Source organism: Lepidochelys olivacea (assembly GCF_965140295.1).
Source record: "Lepidochelys olivacea isolate rLepOli2 genome assembly, chromosome: 4".
Classification (NCBI taxonomy): domain Eukaryota; kingdom Metazoa; phylum Chordata; order Testudines; family Cheloniidae; genus Lepidochelys; species Lepidochelys olivacea.
In genome coordinates this window covers 72,199,881-72,215,270 of record NC_140414.1, presented here as the reverse complement: position 1 = coordinate 72,215,270, position 15,390 = coordinate 72,199,881, and the positions used below count along the sequence as shown (strand labels likewise).

Below are 15,390 nucleotides of genomic sequence, written 5' to 3'. Positions count from 1 at the left end.
TCAGCAATAATTAGATGTCAAGAGAACTTCAACTAGACAGCAGTGTTCTTCCTCAGACCTAATAGCCTCAGCTACATACATAACCCCAATGCACAGCTCAAGATGAGAGCTCTGCAATATTGGCTAGCAAAACATCTGCCAAGTTGAAATTGACTCTCCCAAGAGAAGCTCTCCTATCTTTTGTGGTAGACAGAGTGTTGGCCAAACCGGACAGTCTCTACGCAAAAGAATAAATGGACACAAATCAGACATCAAGAATTATAACATTCAAAAACCAGTAGGAGAGCACTTCATTCTCCCTGGACACTCAATAACAGACTTAAGTCACCATTCTTCAACCAAAACAAAACTTCAATGAGAAACTGCAGAACTGGAAGTAATTTACAAACTTGACACCAACAAATTAAGCCTAAATAAAGACTGGGAGTGGCTGGGTCACTACAAAAAATAATTTTTCCTCTGTTGATACTCAGACCTTCTTGTCAGCTGCTGGGAATGGGCCACATCCACCTTGAATGAATTGGCCTTGTTAGCACTGACCCCCCACTTGGTAAGGCAACTCCCATCTTTTCATTTGCTGTATATTGATACCTGCTTTCTGTATTTTCCAATCCATGCATCTGATGAAGTGGGTGTTATCCCATGAAAGCTTATGCCCAAATATATTTGTTAGTCTCTAAGGTGCCATAAGGACTCCTCGTTGTTTTTACTGATACAGACTAACACGGCCACCCCTCTGAATCCTGAAAGGAGTAACTTTAAACTCCATAGCTTCATCAGCAACCCAATTTGGGATGGAGAATCCCACTTCAGCAACCTAACAATTCATGATAATTGGAACCACTTGGAAAAGCTACATATCAGTGTTCTAGAATTGAAACCAATTAGCTGGATACTAAAGTTTTTCCTCCTCACTTGCAAGACAAGCTGGTCTCTAAAGACATCGGTGATGGACGAGAGACCTCGGGAAATCTGTTCACAACCAGGCACAACACCAAATGTCTGAGGTTCTGCTTGAGAGTAGAAGCAGACTACTAGTCTATTTTAGATGTTTCCTCTCTACCCAAAGAAAACATATATTGAAGGTAGCTAGCTTCTACTCTCCCATTAGGAGAGGCCAGGACCCTGCATATTTTATGTGAGTCTATAATCATTGGCTTTACTCTGTTATCCCTGAAATACATTTTGTATACCCGAAGCCCTCCTAAAAGTATGGTCTCTGCTAATATAGAAATTCAGTGAAAATTTGTTAATCTAAGTTTAGAATGGTATGAAACGATATCCCAGGGTAGGGGAGCGAATAGTGTTGGATGAAGTACTATATACAACTGCCAAAGCCTATAATGATGTTGATGCAAGGGAAGCACTGTAGTTATACAAAACCCCTCAAACCATTCCTCCACTGTTCCGATCCAAATTTACTCCAATAATTAAAATGTCTGAAATGTGGCACAAACATTGTAGATTTAGGCCCATTGCTGGTTGGATTGGGGAGGTATGATATCAAAATTGTTTATCTTAGTATACAAGTCCATCCTAGGAAACTGGATAAAAGGAGTCTTCACTATTATCTGGTTTTTAGTACTGTGGGGTTTCCTGATTGTGGAGGGCAAAAATAACAAAAATGAAGCTCAGAGTTTGAGGTCTGATGGGTATTTGTGAACTCTACCCAAGAGAATCCAGAAGACATTGGATTCAAGGATGAGTGAACTAACGTGTAAATTATCTTAAAACCATAAGATAAGAGGTCTGTAGCAAATTTACAGGAATATAGGGAAAAGTTATACATGGTGTCCTCTTAACAATATCAGCACAATACAATAAAATGGGATGATGAGGATAATTAATACAATTTTAAGTATTTTTAAGTTTTTGTATGCTAATGGTTTTAGAGAAAAATGTTAAGTTTGGAGGGTGGTGGTGATTGCTGTACTATGATGGGTCTTTCAACCTTCTGTTACACGGAGTGAATCTTAGGGTACGCTTATGCTGCATTCAAGAGGTGTGATCGCAGACTGGTGGTTGGATAGGGTAGCTCTGCCCACCCAGGGGTATGTAATTCAGTGCCTGCTGCCTGTGCCGCTATAGCTTCATGGCTATTGTTACTCAAACTAGCTTTAATCTAGCTAGGTCAAGACTGTGCTGGGTATGTCTACATTTGCTGCAGCCACATCTGCAGACTGCAGTATAGATATAACTTCAGATAAGTATATTACATGTAGTGGTTTGTACCTATGTATCTTTTTCGGGGGGCGGTGTAAAACAACCTTAAACATATTTTTAAAATGTTCTCATAGGCTGTTTTATTGTGTGCCGGACAACAGCTCAGACATCTTCTTACTAAAGGCTTAATAATTTATTGCAGTACTAGTATCCTATATAATTCAGTAATTTTTAGGTTTAATACACTCTTCTTCATGCTGTTATATCAGATTTTTAATCTCTGCTGTGCTGCATTTAATACCATTTTTGTCTGCTGCTACAGAAATATTTTCCAGTGTTTAACATGGATGTGATTATATAATCACCTAAAAGTTCATGTCAGAAAGTAAAGTTTAAAAACAAATTTCTCCTAAGTGTTCAAGTTAATCTTCTCTGGTTGAGTAAAACTGTCTTAGATGTCATGCAGCAGTGCCGTGGCATGGAAGTATTTAAAAAATACGTAAAATAACATTTCCCCAGATGTAATTTCAGCTCTCTTTAATTTGAACAATTTTGTTTGAATGCCATTTATTAGAATGAATTATTACTAGAAATTAGCCATAACCTTTTTTCTTGAACTACAAAAGTGAAATGTTTAAAATCATTCCTCGGTGGTTGGCAGGGTATGTCTAACCACAAAGTATTATATTTTGAAAATTAATTTCTTCTATATTAGCAGGGACCACCTCCTGTTGAAGATTTGACAATAATTCTGCCTGAGGATGTTGAGCTGAAGCCCTTTGGGACAGTTTCAAGCATTATTGAGCAGTTGGGTAAGCAAGATATAGTTCTCTTATTTTGTTTAAATGAAAATAAATTTATTTATATATGTATTCATGAGAATTGGAACTACTTGGAAAAGAAGCTTCATATCAGTGTACTAGAATTGAAGGATATGTATAGGGGTGTGTGTATTTTCATTTAAAATATGTATGTTATGTATTATCAGTATTTTGGGAACAGTGTTTATTACCACTATCACATTTTTTAAGGCAGTCCTCCATTTCCTTTGACTTCATGCTCTTGCAGAATGTAAGAGAAAAGAAGGTAGGGCATTGAATGCAAACTGTTCTACTGAACAGAAACATTTTATTAAAGCTAATGTTAAAAAAATTATGTAATACATAGGTTGAGAAAAGAGTGTTTGTACATCTGGGTATAGTGCTTAGATTATCCACAAATAGAGTTTGTTTTTAAAAGTCATATGATACATAGAGTACATAATCAGCAATAACCCAAATTTAGGCGAATACATTTAAGACTACAGTTTTGATATTAGTATCCAAGTATTCGGGTACATCACTCATGAGAAGTTGTACAGAGATTTGGTTGAGGAAAGCAAAATATATCAATGAGTGGAGATTGTCCCTCAGTAACTGAGAACTAGGGTAAGTTGTCCATTACTTCTGCTGAATGCCCCTCTGTGGCTATTGCATTGTTACGTCACTGTCTGATTTACTGTGAAAGTGCCATCAAGAGCTGAACAGAATCAGCATATATGAATGGAGAATCTGGAAGAGACAATTTTGAAACTCAGGGTATGTCTACGCAGCAAAAGAAAAGGCCTTCAGGGTGGGAGGGTCCCAAAGCCTGCACTCCAGCCTGAGCCTGGATGTCTACACAGCAACGAAACAGCAGGTTTTTCTTTGCTGTGTAGACATACCCTCAGTGACCCAACATTAACACGTAATTGGGAAGCTAAAGGAGGTTGACCAAGTGAACACAGCATGATTACAGCAATAGACAAAGGACCAAGGTGTCAAGTTGGCTGGTTTTTTTTTTTTTTTTTTTTGAGTTTTAGGTGACAAGCTCAGGAAAATCAAACCAAAACTCACTTTAAAGTGAGAACTTTTGCTCCATGATTTAGTCCCATGTGTTATATTTAAATTGTCTTAGGTCTTGTCTACACTTCTGCTTTACAGCGCTGAAACTTTCTCGCTTCAGGGGTATGAAAAAACACTCCCCTGAGCGATGGAAGGTTCAGTGTTGAAAAGTGGCAGTGTAGACAGTGCACTGGTGCTGGGAGCTACTCCCCTCATGGGGTGGGTTTTTTACAGTGCTGGGAGAGCTCTCTCCCAGTGCTGGTGCTGCGACTATGCTTTAACGTTGGTAGTGAAGACATACCCTTAGAAGGTATATAGGATGGTGAATCATAGAATATCAGGGTTGGAAGGGACCTCAGGATGTCATCTAGTCCAACCCCCTGCTCAAAGCAGGACCAAACCCCAACTAAATCATCCCAGCCAGGGCTTTGTCAAGCCTGACCTTAAAAATATCTAAGGAAGGAGATTCCACCACCTCCCTAGGTAACGCATTCCAGTGTTTCACGACCCTCCTAGTGAAAAAGTTTTTCCTAATATCCAATCTAAACCTCCCCCACTGCAACTTGAGACCATTACTCCTCGTTCTGTCATCTGCTACCATTGAGAACAGTCTAGATCCATCCTCTTTGGAACCCCCTTTCAGGTAGTTGAAAGCAGCTATCAAATTCCCCCTCATTCTTCTCTTCTGTAGACTAAACAATTTCAGTTCCCTCAGCTTCTCCTCATAAGTCATGTGTTCCAGTCCCCTAATCATTTTTGTTGCCCTCCACTGGACTCTCTCCAATTTATCCACATCCTTCTTGTAGTATGGGGCCCAAAACTGGACACAGTACTCCAGATGAGGCCTTACCAATGTCGAATAGAGGGGAATGATCACGTCCCTCGATCTGCTGGCAATGCCCTTACTTATACATCCCAAAATGCCATTGGCCTTCTTGGCAACAAGCACACACTGTTGACTCATATCTAGCTTCTCGTCCACTGTAACCCCTAAGTCCTTTTCTGGAGAACTGCTGCCGAGCCATTCGGTCCCTTCCCTAGTCTGTAGCGGTGCATGGGATTCTTCCGTCCTAAGTGCAGGACTCTGCACTTGTCCTTGTTGAACCTCATCAGATTTCTTTTGGCCCAATCCTCCAATTTGTCTAGGTCCCTCTGTATCTACCAGCGTATCTACCACTCCTCCCAGTTCAGTGTCGTCTGCAAACTTGCTGAGGGTGCAATCCACACCATCCTCCAGATCATTTATGAAGATATTGAACGAAACCGGCCTGAGGACCGACCCTTGGGGCACTCGGTTTGATACTGGCTGCCAACTAGACATGGAGCCATTGATCACTTCCCATTGAGCCTGACAATGTAGCCAACTTTCCACCCACCTTATAGTGCATTCATCCAGCCCATACTACTTTAACTTGCTGACAAGAATACTGTGGGAGACAGTATCAAAAGCTTTGCTAAAGTCAAGGAACAACACTTCCACTGCTTTCCCTTCATCCACAGAACCAGTTATCTCGTCATAGAAGGGAGTTAGATTAGTCAGGCATGACTTGCCCTTGGTGAATCCATGCTGACTGTTCCTGATCACTTTCCTCTCCTCTAAGTGCTTCAGAATTGATTCCTTGAGGACCTGCTCCATGATTTTTCCGGGGACTGAGGTGCGGATGACTGGCCTGTAGTTCCCAGGATCATCCTCCTTCCCTTTTTTAAAGATGGGCACTTCATTAGCCTTTTTCCAGTCGTCCGGGACTTCCCTGGATCACCATAAGTTTTCAAAGATAATGGCCAATGGCTCTGCAATCACATCCGCCAACTCCTTTAGCACTCTCAATGAAGGAAAGCCTTCAACGTTCTGTAGCAATGTAGGCCAGAATGCTTTCTCCTCTCTCCTTCAGTATATGGTGATAGAGAAACAACCTTGTGTTTCTCCCACAGTGCTTGCACTGTGCATTTGTTCATCCTTTTCACATTTTTTATTACTTTGCTTCTGGCACCTTGACCCAGGTATTGGTTGCTAGTACCAGCAGTCATAAGATAGAGCATGACTAAAGTGCAGAAGTGTTTCATGTATTGTTCTGGTTGCAGGGTGAGCCCACGTGGGATTGTGAAGTATAGTGGATGAAAGCATAGATACAGGCAGTTTATATTAAAGAGATTTCATGTCCACAGTCCCCTTGCATTTTCTAGCTGTTCAAAGGAGTCAGAATGAATCTTGAGAGGAAGCTGAGTTCAGTTGTCCTTGCTTGGAAGGATAGTCACCATGATACAGATCCTCTGGAAGGAAGTAAAAGGAATAAAATAGGGCCTAATCTCTTTTCCTCAGTTGCTTATTTTCTGAGAATCACTTGTATTTAGTTGTCTACATGAAATTTTAAGAGACTGAGGTTATGTCTACACTTGCGCTTTTGTCGGTATGACTTACGTCAGGGGTGTGAAAAACACACCCCTGAGCGACATAAGTTACACCGACAGACGTGCTGATGTGGACAGCGCTATGTCAGCGGGAGACACTCTCCTGCCAACGTAGCTGCTACCGCCGCAGCTCATTGGCGATGGTTTAATTATATGGATGGAGGTGCTCTCTCCTGTTGGCATAGAGTGGCTATGTGGGAGATCTTACAGTGGTGAAGCTGCATCGGTACAGCTTGCCCCTGTAAACTCTCTAGTCTAGATGTGGCCTGACTTTACAGGCTTTTAAAATTTTGGCCTAAGTTTATAGTCCTTATGGCTTCAAAGCAACCTTCCAAATGTAAACCAGTGCAGGGGTGGGTGGTGTATTCCTGAGGCCCTGTCTACATTGGCAAGTTCTGAGCAATAAATCAGTTTTCTGCTGAGGGTGTACACACTGCCATGCCACTTAGTGCGCAGAAACTGCGCAGTTGTAATACTTTAAAAAACCACCCCAATGAGAGGTGTACAGCTTTCTGCGGCGGGGCTACAGTGCTGCGATTCGCCTCCGGGAGGTATCCCGCAATGCCTGTTCTCACCTCTCTGGTCATCGGTTTGAACTCTATGGCCATGCCCTCAGGTGACCAACGATCATCCCCACCCCGTAAATTCCTTGGGAATTTTGAAAGTCCCCTTCCTGTTTGCTCGGTGATGCGTGCAGTGGTCTCAGTGCATCTTTCCAGGTGGCCATGCTTGCTCCACGAACCAGGCGATCCCCAACTTGGAGCAATGTCGAGCTGCTGGACCTCATCAGTGTTTGGGGAGAGGAGACTGTGCCGTCCCAGCTGCACTCCAGCCATAGGAATTATGATACCTATGGACAGATTTCACAGTGCATGATAGAAAGGGGCCAGGACCAGGACACATTGCAGTGCAGGGTCAAAGTGAAGGAGCTGCGGAACACGTACCACAAGGCATGTGGGAGGCAATCTGCTGCTCTGGTACTGTGCCCACTAACTGCTGGTTCTACAAAGAATTGGGCACAATACTCCGTGGCGACCCCACCTCCACTGCGAAGACCACTGTGGATACTTCGGTGGCTTGCATTCCAGTTGAGAGTGGACAGAGCCAGGAGGAGGAAATCTTGCACGAGGATGTGGAGGGGGGCTCAGTGGCAGAGGATGACTCGGAGGTCAGAGAGGCATGCAGCCAGAAGCTGTTTTCTACCCCGGAGGCAGCTAGCCAGTCACAGCTGTCGGATGTTGGTGAAGCGCAAACAGGAGAGGAGGCCCCTGGTAAGTGGATTTGATTTTGGGAATTGCTGAAGTGAGTTGTTGGGGGCAGGAGAGTTGCAGAAAGCAGGCTTGTCTCCCACCGCATGCCTAGTCTGAGCGGTGAAACAGGCTGTTGATTGAATCCCTCACTTCACGGGAATCTCCCTCAGAGATCTCCAGGAAACTCTCGTGGAGATACTGGGTGATCTGCTGCTGCAGGTTCTTCAGCAGAGCTGCTTTGTTTCTTGCCCCATTAACGGTAACTTTTCTGCGCCACTCTGCTGTCGGGAGGCGGGGGGGAGACCATTGCCACACACAGGCAAGCTGCATAGGGGCCAGGGCGGAAACTGCAGTCTTGGGGAAGACCCTCTCTCGATTTCCTGCTCAGCCTCAGCAGTGAGATCTTCCATAATGATCACAGCCTGTGGAAAGTGTGGGGACAGGAATGATTATCAGGCCTCCCCCCTACAGTACTGGCTCTCTCCAAGAGCCACATGCCCAGTGTACAGCAGGGTTGGGAAAGAGTGATTTACCTTGCCCCTGCAGCTGCTCACCATTTTGGGGGTCTTGTGGCATGTGTGATTGCCTGGGGTCAGCCGGTTAGTGTCAGGTGTATGAGTACTGGCTGTGTTTTAAATCACTGAATCAGTGTTCTCTGTGTTGCAAACAATATTGCTTCTGTAAAATGTTGCGTTTAAATTTCACAGAGATGACGTTGGGAGCCCAGCCTCCCTCTTTGTTAGCAGCAGCTGAACGGCTCTGCAGAATTAGAAAGTGGTCAAGAAGAACTAAGGAGGACTTTCTGTATGATGTTATGATGCACTCTGCTGCCAAGAAAAAGGAATTGAAGGAGTGGCGGGACAGTGAGAAGAGGGACCGAAAGGAGAACTCAGCGTGACAGAATGAAGCCACAGAGCGACTCTTAAAGGTTTTGGAGCACCAAGCAGTCACGCTCCAGGCAATACTAGCTCTTCAAACCGAGCAGCTCCATGCATGCCTGCCCTCCTCTGCAGCTGCTGTCGCAAAACTTTCCCATGCTTCTCTTCCCCGCCCCCCCCCAAACCTCCAACACACTGTTATCAACCTCCTGGCTCCAGTCTATACCCGCTATATTCCACTCTTCCCCACTCACAGTTCAGCACTGCGGACTCCCACTGCACTCAACACCCGGCCGTCTGCCGTTTGGTCCTGCTGAAGTACAGTACCTGCTGCGTTGTACTCCAAAGGGGAAAGTTGGATATGATCCCTGGACATACACATGTCTGTAGCCATCCTGGGACCCCTCCTATCTTGAGACCTTCCCTTCCCCCATCCCCCTCACTGCTGCTGATTTTTTGTTTGTTTGTTTGACTCTCTCCTCTGGTTGTTGTTTTTTAATAAAAGAATTGTGTTGGTTTGAAAGCAATCTTTATTCTATTAATCGAAAGCAAAAAGAGCCTTGCAAAGCAACATAGAATTATGTTAAACCTACATATTTCATCGTCTGCACCAATCACTTCCTAGCATTACAAGCACTACACTCCTGAGCATAGCAACAAATATTAGTGGCTTTCAGCTTCAAATTGCTGCCTCAAGGCATCCCTGATCCTTATGGCCCTGTGCTGTGCCCCTCTAATAGCCCTGGTCTCAGGCTGTTCAGAGCTCAGGGTTCTGTTGACCAGTATGCTGCTCGCTCTCACTAACATGTCACGAATGGCAGTGGAATTATTTCTTACAAAGGCAAGAGGAGTGCGACATTGATCTTGCCACGTGTACTAGCTATGGCACGAGATCGCTTGTGGCATTCACAGAGGCACTGACCACAGGGGAACGCTGCTTTTGGGCTCAGGAAACAAACACTGAGTGATCGGATCACATCGTGATGCACATCTGGGATGACGAGCAGTGGATGCAGAACTTTTGAATGAGGAAAGCCACATTCATAGGACTATGTGATGAGCTTGCCCCATGCCCTGAGTCTGCAGACTGCCTTATGTAATAGCTGAGAAGTGTGAACTGGCCCAGTAATCTCAATTGGTTGTCAGTTCTGAAACGTTATAATGGCAATGTGAGTCAACTGTTTCAATTATCACTTTAGCCATTAGCATTTCACATAATTTAGGCAAGGTATCATGGTATAAAGAATTTAAATCAGGAGTCCTAGGTTCTCATCTCTGCTACTGACCTGCTGTGAGGCATGGGCAGGTCAGTACCTCTCTGCACCTCTGTTTTCCTTTCCTTTTAATTCTTCTGGGAATGGGCTTTCTCCCTATGGCCTCGTCTTCAGGTAGTTTGTTTATCCCACAATCTCGAACTGTGTCCTTCTTCCTTTTGGATACTAAAGTCTACATTGTCCCTGCTGCACTGGCAAAACATCCAACTTCATACTGCCTACAATGTAACGATGCATCGTAAATACAAAAGTCTGTGGTGCACTGAAAAGTAAAATATATGTCACAGATTTAAAGGGATTGGAGCAATCCTTTCAGTGTGTGAGGCCCCAACCATAGTTTTTCAGAATGGGTCATGCAACCCCCGATTCTGAGTCTGAACTTTTGGGCTGTAGCACACCCACTTCTTACTGTGGCTTTCAACAGAAAGTCCAACTGAAATCAGACTCCTGAGAGAGGCTCTACCTTCTGAAGGAGCAATGCAACCAGGAAAGTATTTGTAGTGAAGCAAGCAGCCTTTTCAAAACAAGATGGCATTTATTAGTCAACTGGAATAGAACATATGGCAGACCTTAGGTGAGCAAGTCTAAGGTTAAAACCAAGTCTAAGTCAGAATCCATATTGGTGGGAGCAATGGTCCCAAGATTCCATTCTCTTCTGAGATCTATGTTGTCTCCCAATATCTGTCTCTGGATATGTCTACATTGCAATGTAAGCCCATTCTTGAGCCTGGGCTCCAGCCTAACTCCTCTTGCATCTGCACTGCAGTTGTGCTAACCTAGGGTTTGGATCTAGAGTTGCAGGACTATGCAGGGCTGGAGGGTCTGAACTGGAGTTAAGCCAGGATACAGGGTCCAAGTCCTAATGCTTTGCAGTGTAAATGCAACCCTGCTTGACTCAGGTCCCGGGAGTTAGCCAGAATCCCACAATTCCATGGGATAACTTCCTTCGTCCTTTCTATCCCAAGAATCTACAATCCACTCCATTGAAAACAAGAAGCCGCCCCCACTTTGCAAACAGCAACAGCTCATGTCAGCGTTACCCATTCTTTTCTGATCATCAGTCTGTAAGCACACTGTCAGAGAGCCTCCTGGGTTTGCAATGGAGAGCTAACTGATCAAACCTTTTGCAAAGCGAGCTGCTTCATGGTCACGAGAGCACAACCAGATTGGTGGCCAGTAAATTGTGGACTTCAGCAAAAGCACCAGGTCTGACTATGTGTACCAGGAAATAGCTTAAAAAACTGGCAGCTCTACAGATTTTTTTGGACAAGTGATCAGTGCAGGGAGAGTATTAAGAGGCTGAAGAGTGAGTACTGGAAGACCAGGGACAAGAACCACACCTCAGGCAACTCATCAACATGCCCATTTTACATGCCCATTTTATGATGTCTTTGGGTTTTGGACACTGCACCCAGCACAGAGTTAACTCTGCTTCATGATGACCTAGTCAGCAGGGGTATCTCCTGCTGGCCCCTGAATGCAGCATGGGAACTGATGGGAGCCAGCAACAGGCTACCAGTGTGGAGCTTGAATTGACTCTCCTTTTAATGAAAAAAGTCCCAGAGCAGGCTGTGGATCAGGATCAACAGCAAATTCTCCAACACTGCTTGGAAGAACTGTTTGCTTTCCACCATTCCCCACCCCTGACAAGGAACAGCCCACTGACAAACCTGCAGAGAACCTGATGGAGACGGACGCTACCCAGAGCCTGGTAAGTGTGACTCAAATGTAAAGTTTATTATTACAGTAGTGGGAGAGAGTTCTGCTATAAGAAGCAATGCAAAAATAAGGCCTGGCTATCGGCGTTCGGTTACTAATGGCTGACTATAACAGCACACAGATGTCTTCCCTGTCTTCCCCCCAATGGAGTTCAAAATGGTGACTTGGAATTTGAAATGTTCATAGACAGCTGAAAAAGTTATTTTAACTATGTCACAGATGGTTGCTAGGGTCATTCTTGTTTTCCTTTCAGTAATAAGAAGTTTGCCGCTCTGTAATCACTCCTCCTGGGTCTACTGAGCCACTTGTGAACAGTGAACTGTGTGCGTGTGTTTGGGAAACAGTATTCTATTTCCAAATCTAGTCCATTCAATTAAAGGTAATCCATGCAGTCTGCGGGTCACAAAATCATGTCTCCAAAGTATGAGTGTTTTTCCCCCCAGAACTGTGCCGGATGTGGGAGGGAGAAAAGCTGCAGATTTCAGTGTGTTTGCATGCAGCAGTAACAGTGCAAGCTGTTAAATGAGCAAACACAGCATGGTGTTAATTCCCTCATGGATTCTGACCCAAACCTGGTTGCTAATAGCGGCAAACTTTTCCTGAAGCAGAAACTCCAGATAGTTACCTACATTGTGGGGAAAGGCATATTTTCCAGGCCCCCCCATATAGCTGACCAATCCACTCCACTCACAAATGTGCTGCTCAGTCACTATATGTTTGAATACATGAGCTGTATATATTACAGGTCTCCATCCCCCAGCTTGGAATAACATCTCCCTCTGCCAATAGATCACCAGAAAAACAGTTATGTCTTCCAAAATATGAAAGGCCTAAAATGTCAGAAAAAGCCTTTTGCAGCAAAGGCACTATACCCCTTTCTGCCCACCCAAATATGGCACTTGGTTATTTTTTTTTTTTGAAACAGAAAAAGATTAGTGTTTTAAACTTACCACTGTTTCTGCACTTCTCACTGCAATTAAGTTGGCTATGTCTGGAGACAGTATGAGGACTGAAGTATCCCCCTCACAATATGTGTTGGTTCACTTTAGAAATGTTACATTTTATGTCCTTCAGATTCCACAATAATTAATTCTGTGCTCTTGCACAGAGCTAGTTTAGCCAGTAACTCTGAGTTTCTTTGTCCTATTTCAGAACCTTCAAGCTATGTTGCCTGCTGTTCTTCAGGAACTTGATCCGCAGCCCAACGTATCCTCATGGATGATTCTGAAAGGAGGTGTTTCCATGATGTTATGGTTGATCTTGAGAGGGTAGACGAGCAGGTCCAGTACCAGAAGAAAAGGGCTGAAAGACTGGAACAATGGCATGCTGACAGGCAGCAGGAAAGGCTAATGTTTGCTGCCCAAGTGGAAGACAGGGTTTCAGTGAGGTAGCAGGCACTTGAAAACTGTTCTTGGAACAGGAATGGTAGCTAAGGGAAGAGGACAGAGCTAAACAGAGAACTGTTCCAGCATCTCCTGTCCATAATCACTGCAAGAGCACCAGCTTCTGCTGCCTCCCTCACACCATGGCATGATCACCCTGCAGCATACCAGCAGTAGCTTGAATATCCCCATGTTGGGGCAGCTTGTGCATTCAGGAGTCATGACGTGTGGGGCAGGACAACTACACACCATGCGGCCTTTCTTTTTCAACCCCTTTCCAGTGGAAACCTCCACCCATCTCCCCTGCTGTCAAGTGAGGGGAAAATATGTATAGAAGGGAAATGAGAATGTGGGGCATGGGGACATGTAGAAGTAGATTGTGTTGGGTCCTTTTTTGTGTGTGTTGTTTTATAATGGCAGCTGGTCTGCCCAAGACTGAGTGTTTTAATATTTTAAGACATTTTTACAAATAAAGCATGCTATGTTTTCAAGCAAGTTTGTTATCACTGCATCACCTGTTGCAATCATGATTTGAGTTAATACAGCTTAAAACATGTTCAGGAGCAATTAAGCATTAGTGAGCAAGCAGTATTCGTCTATTTAGCTAGGTATAGCGGTTCATATTTCAATAAATATGGTCTGTACAGCCATTCTGCTACCCCTTCCCCCTCACCAAATTCATTATTTGTGTCATTGACTTCTATTGCATGGTAATGAAGCCCACTCCCCTCCAAGCACATTTGTACAGGTACTATTCCCCCTCTTCCATTGGGACATTAAAGTCCATAATGTGAAAACACAAAGCACCCCTGACCTCTGCTGCCTAGGTACAACCAGTTCCCGTGGTGGTGGCTGTGCTTTCTGGTTGAGGGTGCTGTTCCAGTGTCCCCTTTCTGTCATAGGCCTGTTAAGGAGGAAATGGCTCACCTCTGGCTTCACAAAGGTTGTGAAGAGCACAGCAAGTGACAATAATGTGGACAACATTGATGACACTGGCATCCAAATGGGTTTGTAGACACCTCCAATGTGATTTTAATCTGCCAAAAGCACATTCAACAGCCATTCTACAGCTGCTACTTAAACCTGTTTTTTGCCAGGGCCTCTGAAATAAGGGTACAGTTTGGCATCGTGAACTTTTCCTGTATAGCCCATGTTCACATTCATAAAAATGCCTTTATGGTCCACTAGTGCCTGCATAACAATGTGATTTATGTACTCGTGGTTCTTGAGGAGGGCAAACTGTAGACACATGAGTCCCCTCAATAAGCCTGGCATAGTTAGGAAACCCCGTTCCCTCAAAAATTAGTAATTTCCTCAGGAATATCTTTAATGCCTGCCTCCTTGGGGTAAACCAGACTCCTGATTGCCTCAGAAACCTCCGCCTCTACCTTACCCACCATCTACTTTCCAACCCCAAACTGGTTGGCAATGGACCTGTAGCAGTTGGGTAATCAGCTTCCAGACAGTTATAGCAACCCACTTTTGGACTGGCAAAGGTGACCTCAGAGGTGTGTCTTTACGTTGGAGGATTCTGCTCACAAAGCTCCAGAATTTTGGCTTTCTTCATGCAAAAGTTCTGGACCCACTGCTGGTCATCCCAGGATGATGTGGTCCTACCAATCTGTGCTTGTGGCCCTGTGCCAGAAGCAGTGGTCTGTGTAAGATGGTATCAGCGGCTATGCCAATTATAGCATCTGCCAGTATGAGTCTATGGTGGGGGGTGGTATTCTGCTGCCGCCTCTGTCAGGTACCTTTTGGTGGGACATAAAATGCCACTTAAAGAGTTACCAGTGCCTCACGAATGCTCTGCCAGTTTCCTGACACACAAGTGAAAGCACAGGCAAGAGAAGTTCATCAAAAGGCACCTCCTTCATGTTGCTGGTTTCAGTAGCTGAAAGTGCACGGACCAAAGTGACTGCTCAGCAGGCTCTGTTGGTGAGCAGATCAAACTTCCTGTAACTTTCACTTTGAGCAGTAAAATTTTGCTCACCGTACATCACGGTCCTAGAGCTAGACCAGCCACATTTCACTGGGAGGAGGGTGCTAGGGACTCTGGGATGTGGTTACTAGACTTGGGTCTGCTGATTCAAGTCCCACTAATCCTATGCTTATATTGCTGTGTAGACATACCCTCTGTGTCCCAAACTCCCAAGCCCAGTTCTTAACAGCCACCTGACACTTCATTCCTTTATTTCTTGCTTGTAACCACGCTGTTCACACACTGAGCCTGCTTTGGCTTCCCAGATGTTAATCATAAATGTTCAGTCATTGAGTGTCTTGTTGTCTCTTCCAGATTCTCCATTCCTATGTTCTGATTCCGTTCAGTTCTTGATGGCTCCTTCTTACCAACTCAGAATATGTGACATAACCATCCCCATCCCTTATTGCCCCCCGCCCCCTCCGTGACAGGCGGTGTATAGCAGGACAATGTGGGTGGGTAGATTGAGGCACAC

General features: G+C 44.5%; 1 protein-coding gene across 2 annotated transcripts in view; it reads left to right on the top strand.

Annotated features, from left to right (window-relative positions):
- Positions 1–15,390, top strand: part of NAF1 (nuclear assembly factor 1 ribonucleoprotein) — a 73,530-nt gene that overhangs the window by 11,952 nt on the left and 46,188 nt on the right. Inside the window, exon 3 of one of the 2 annotated variants that reach the window (XM_084627220.1) lies at positions 2,882–2,975. In XM_084627220.1, coding sequence (XP_084483346.1) covers positions 2,882–2,975 — 94 coding nt within the window. Of the gene's footprint in view, positions 1–2,878; positions 2,976–15,390 lie in introns of both variants that reach the window. The other variant, XM_084627219.1, reaches the window with a different exon arrangement.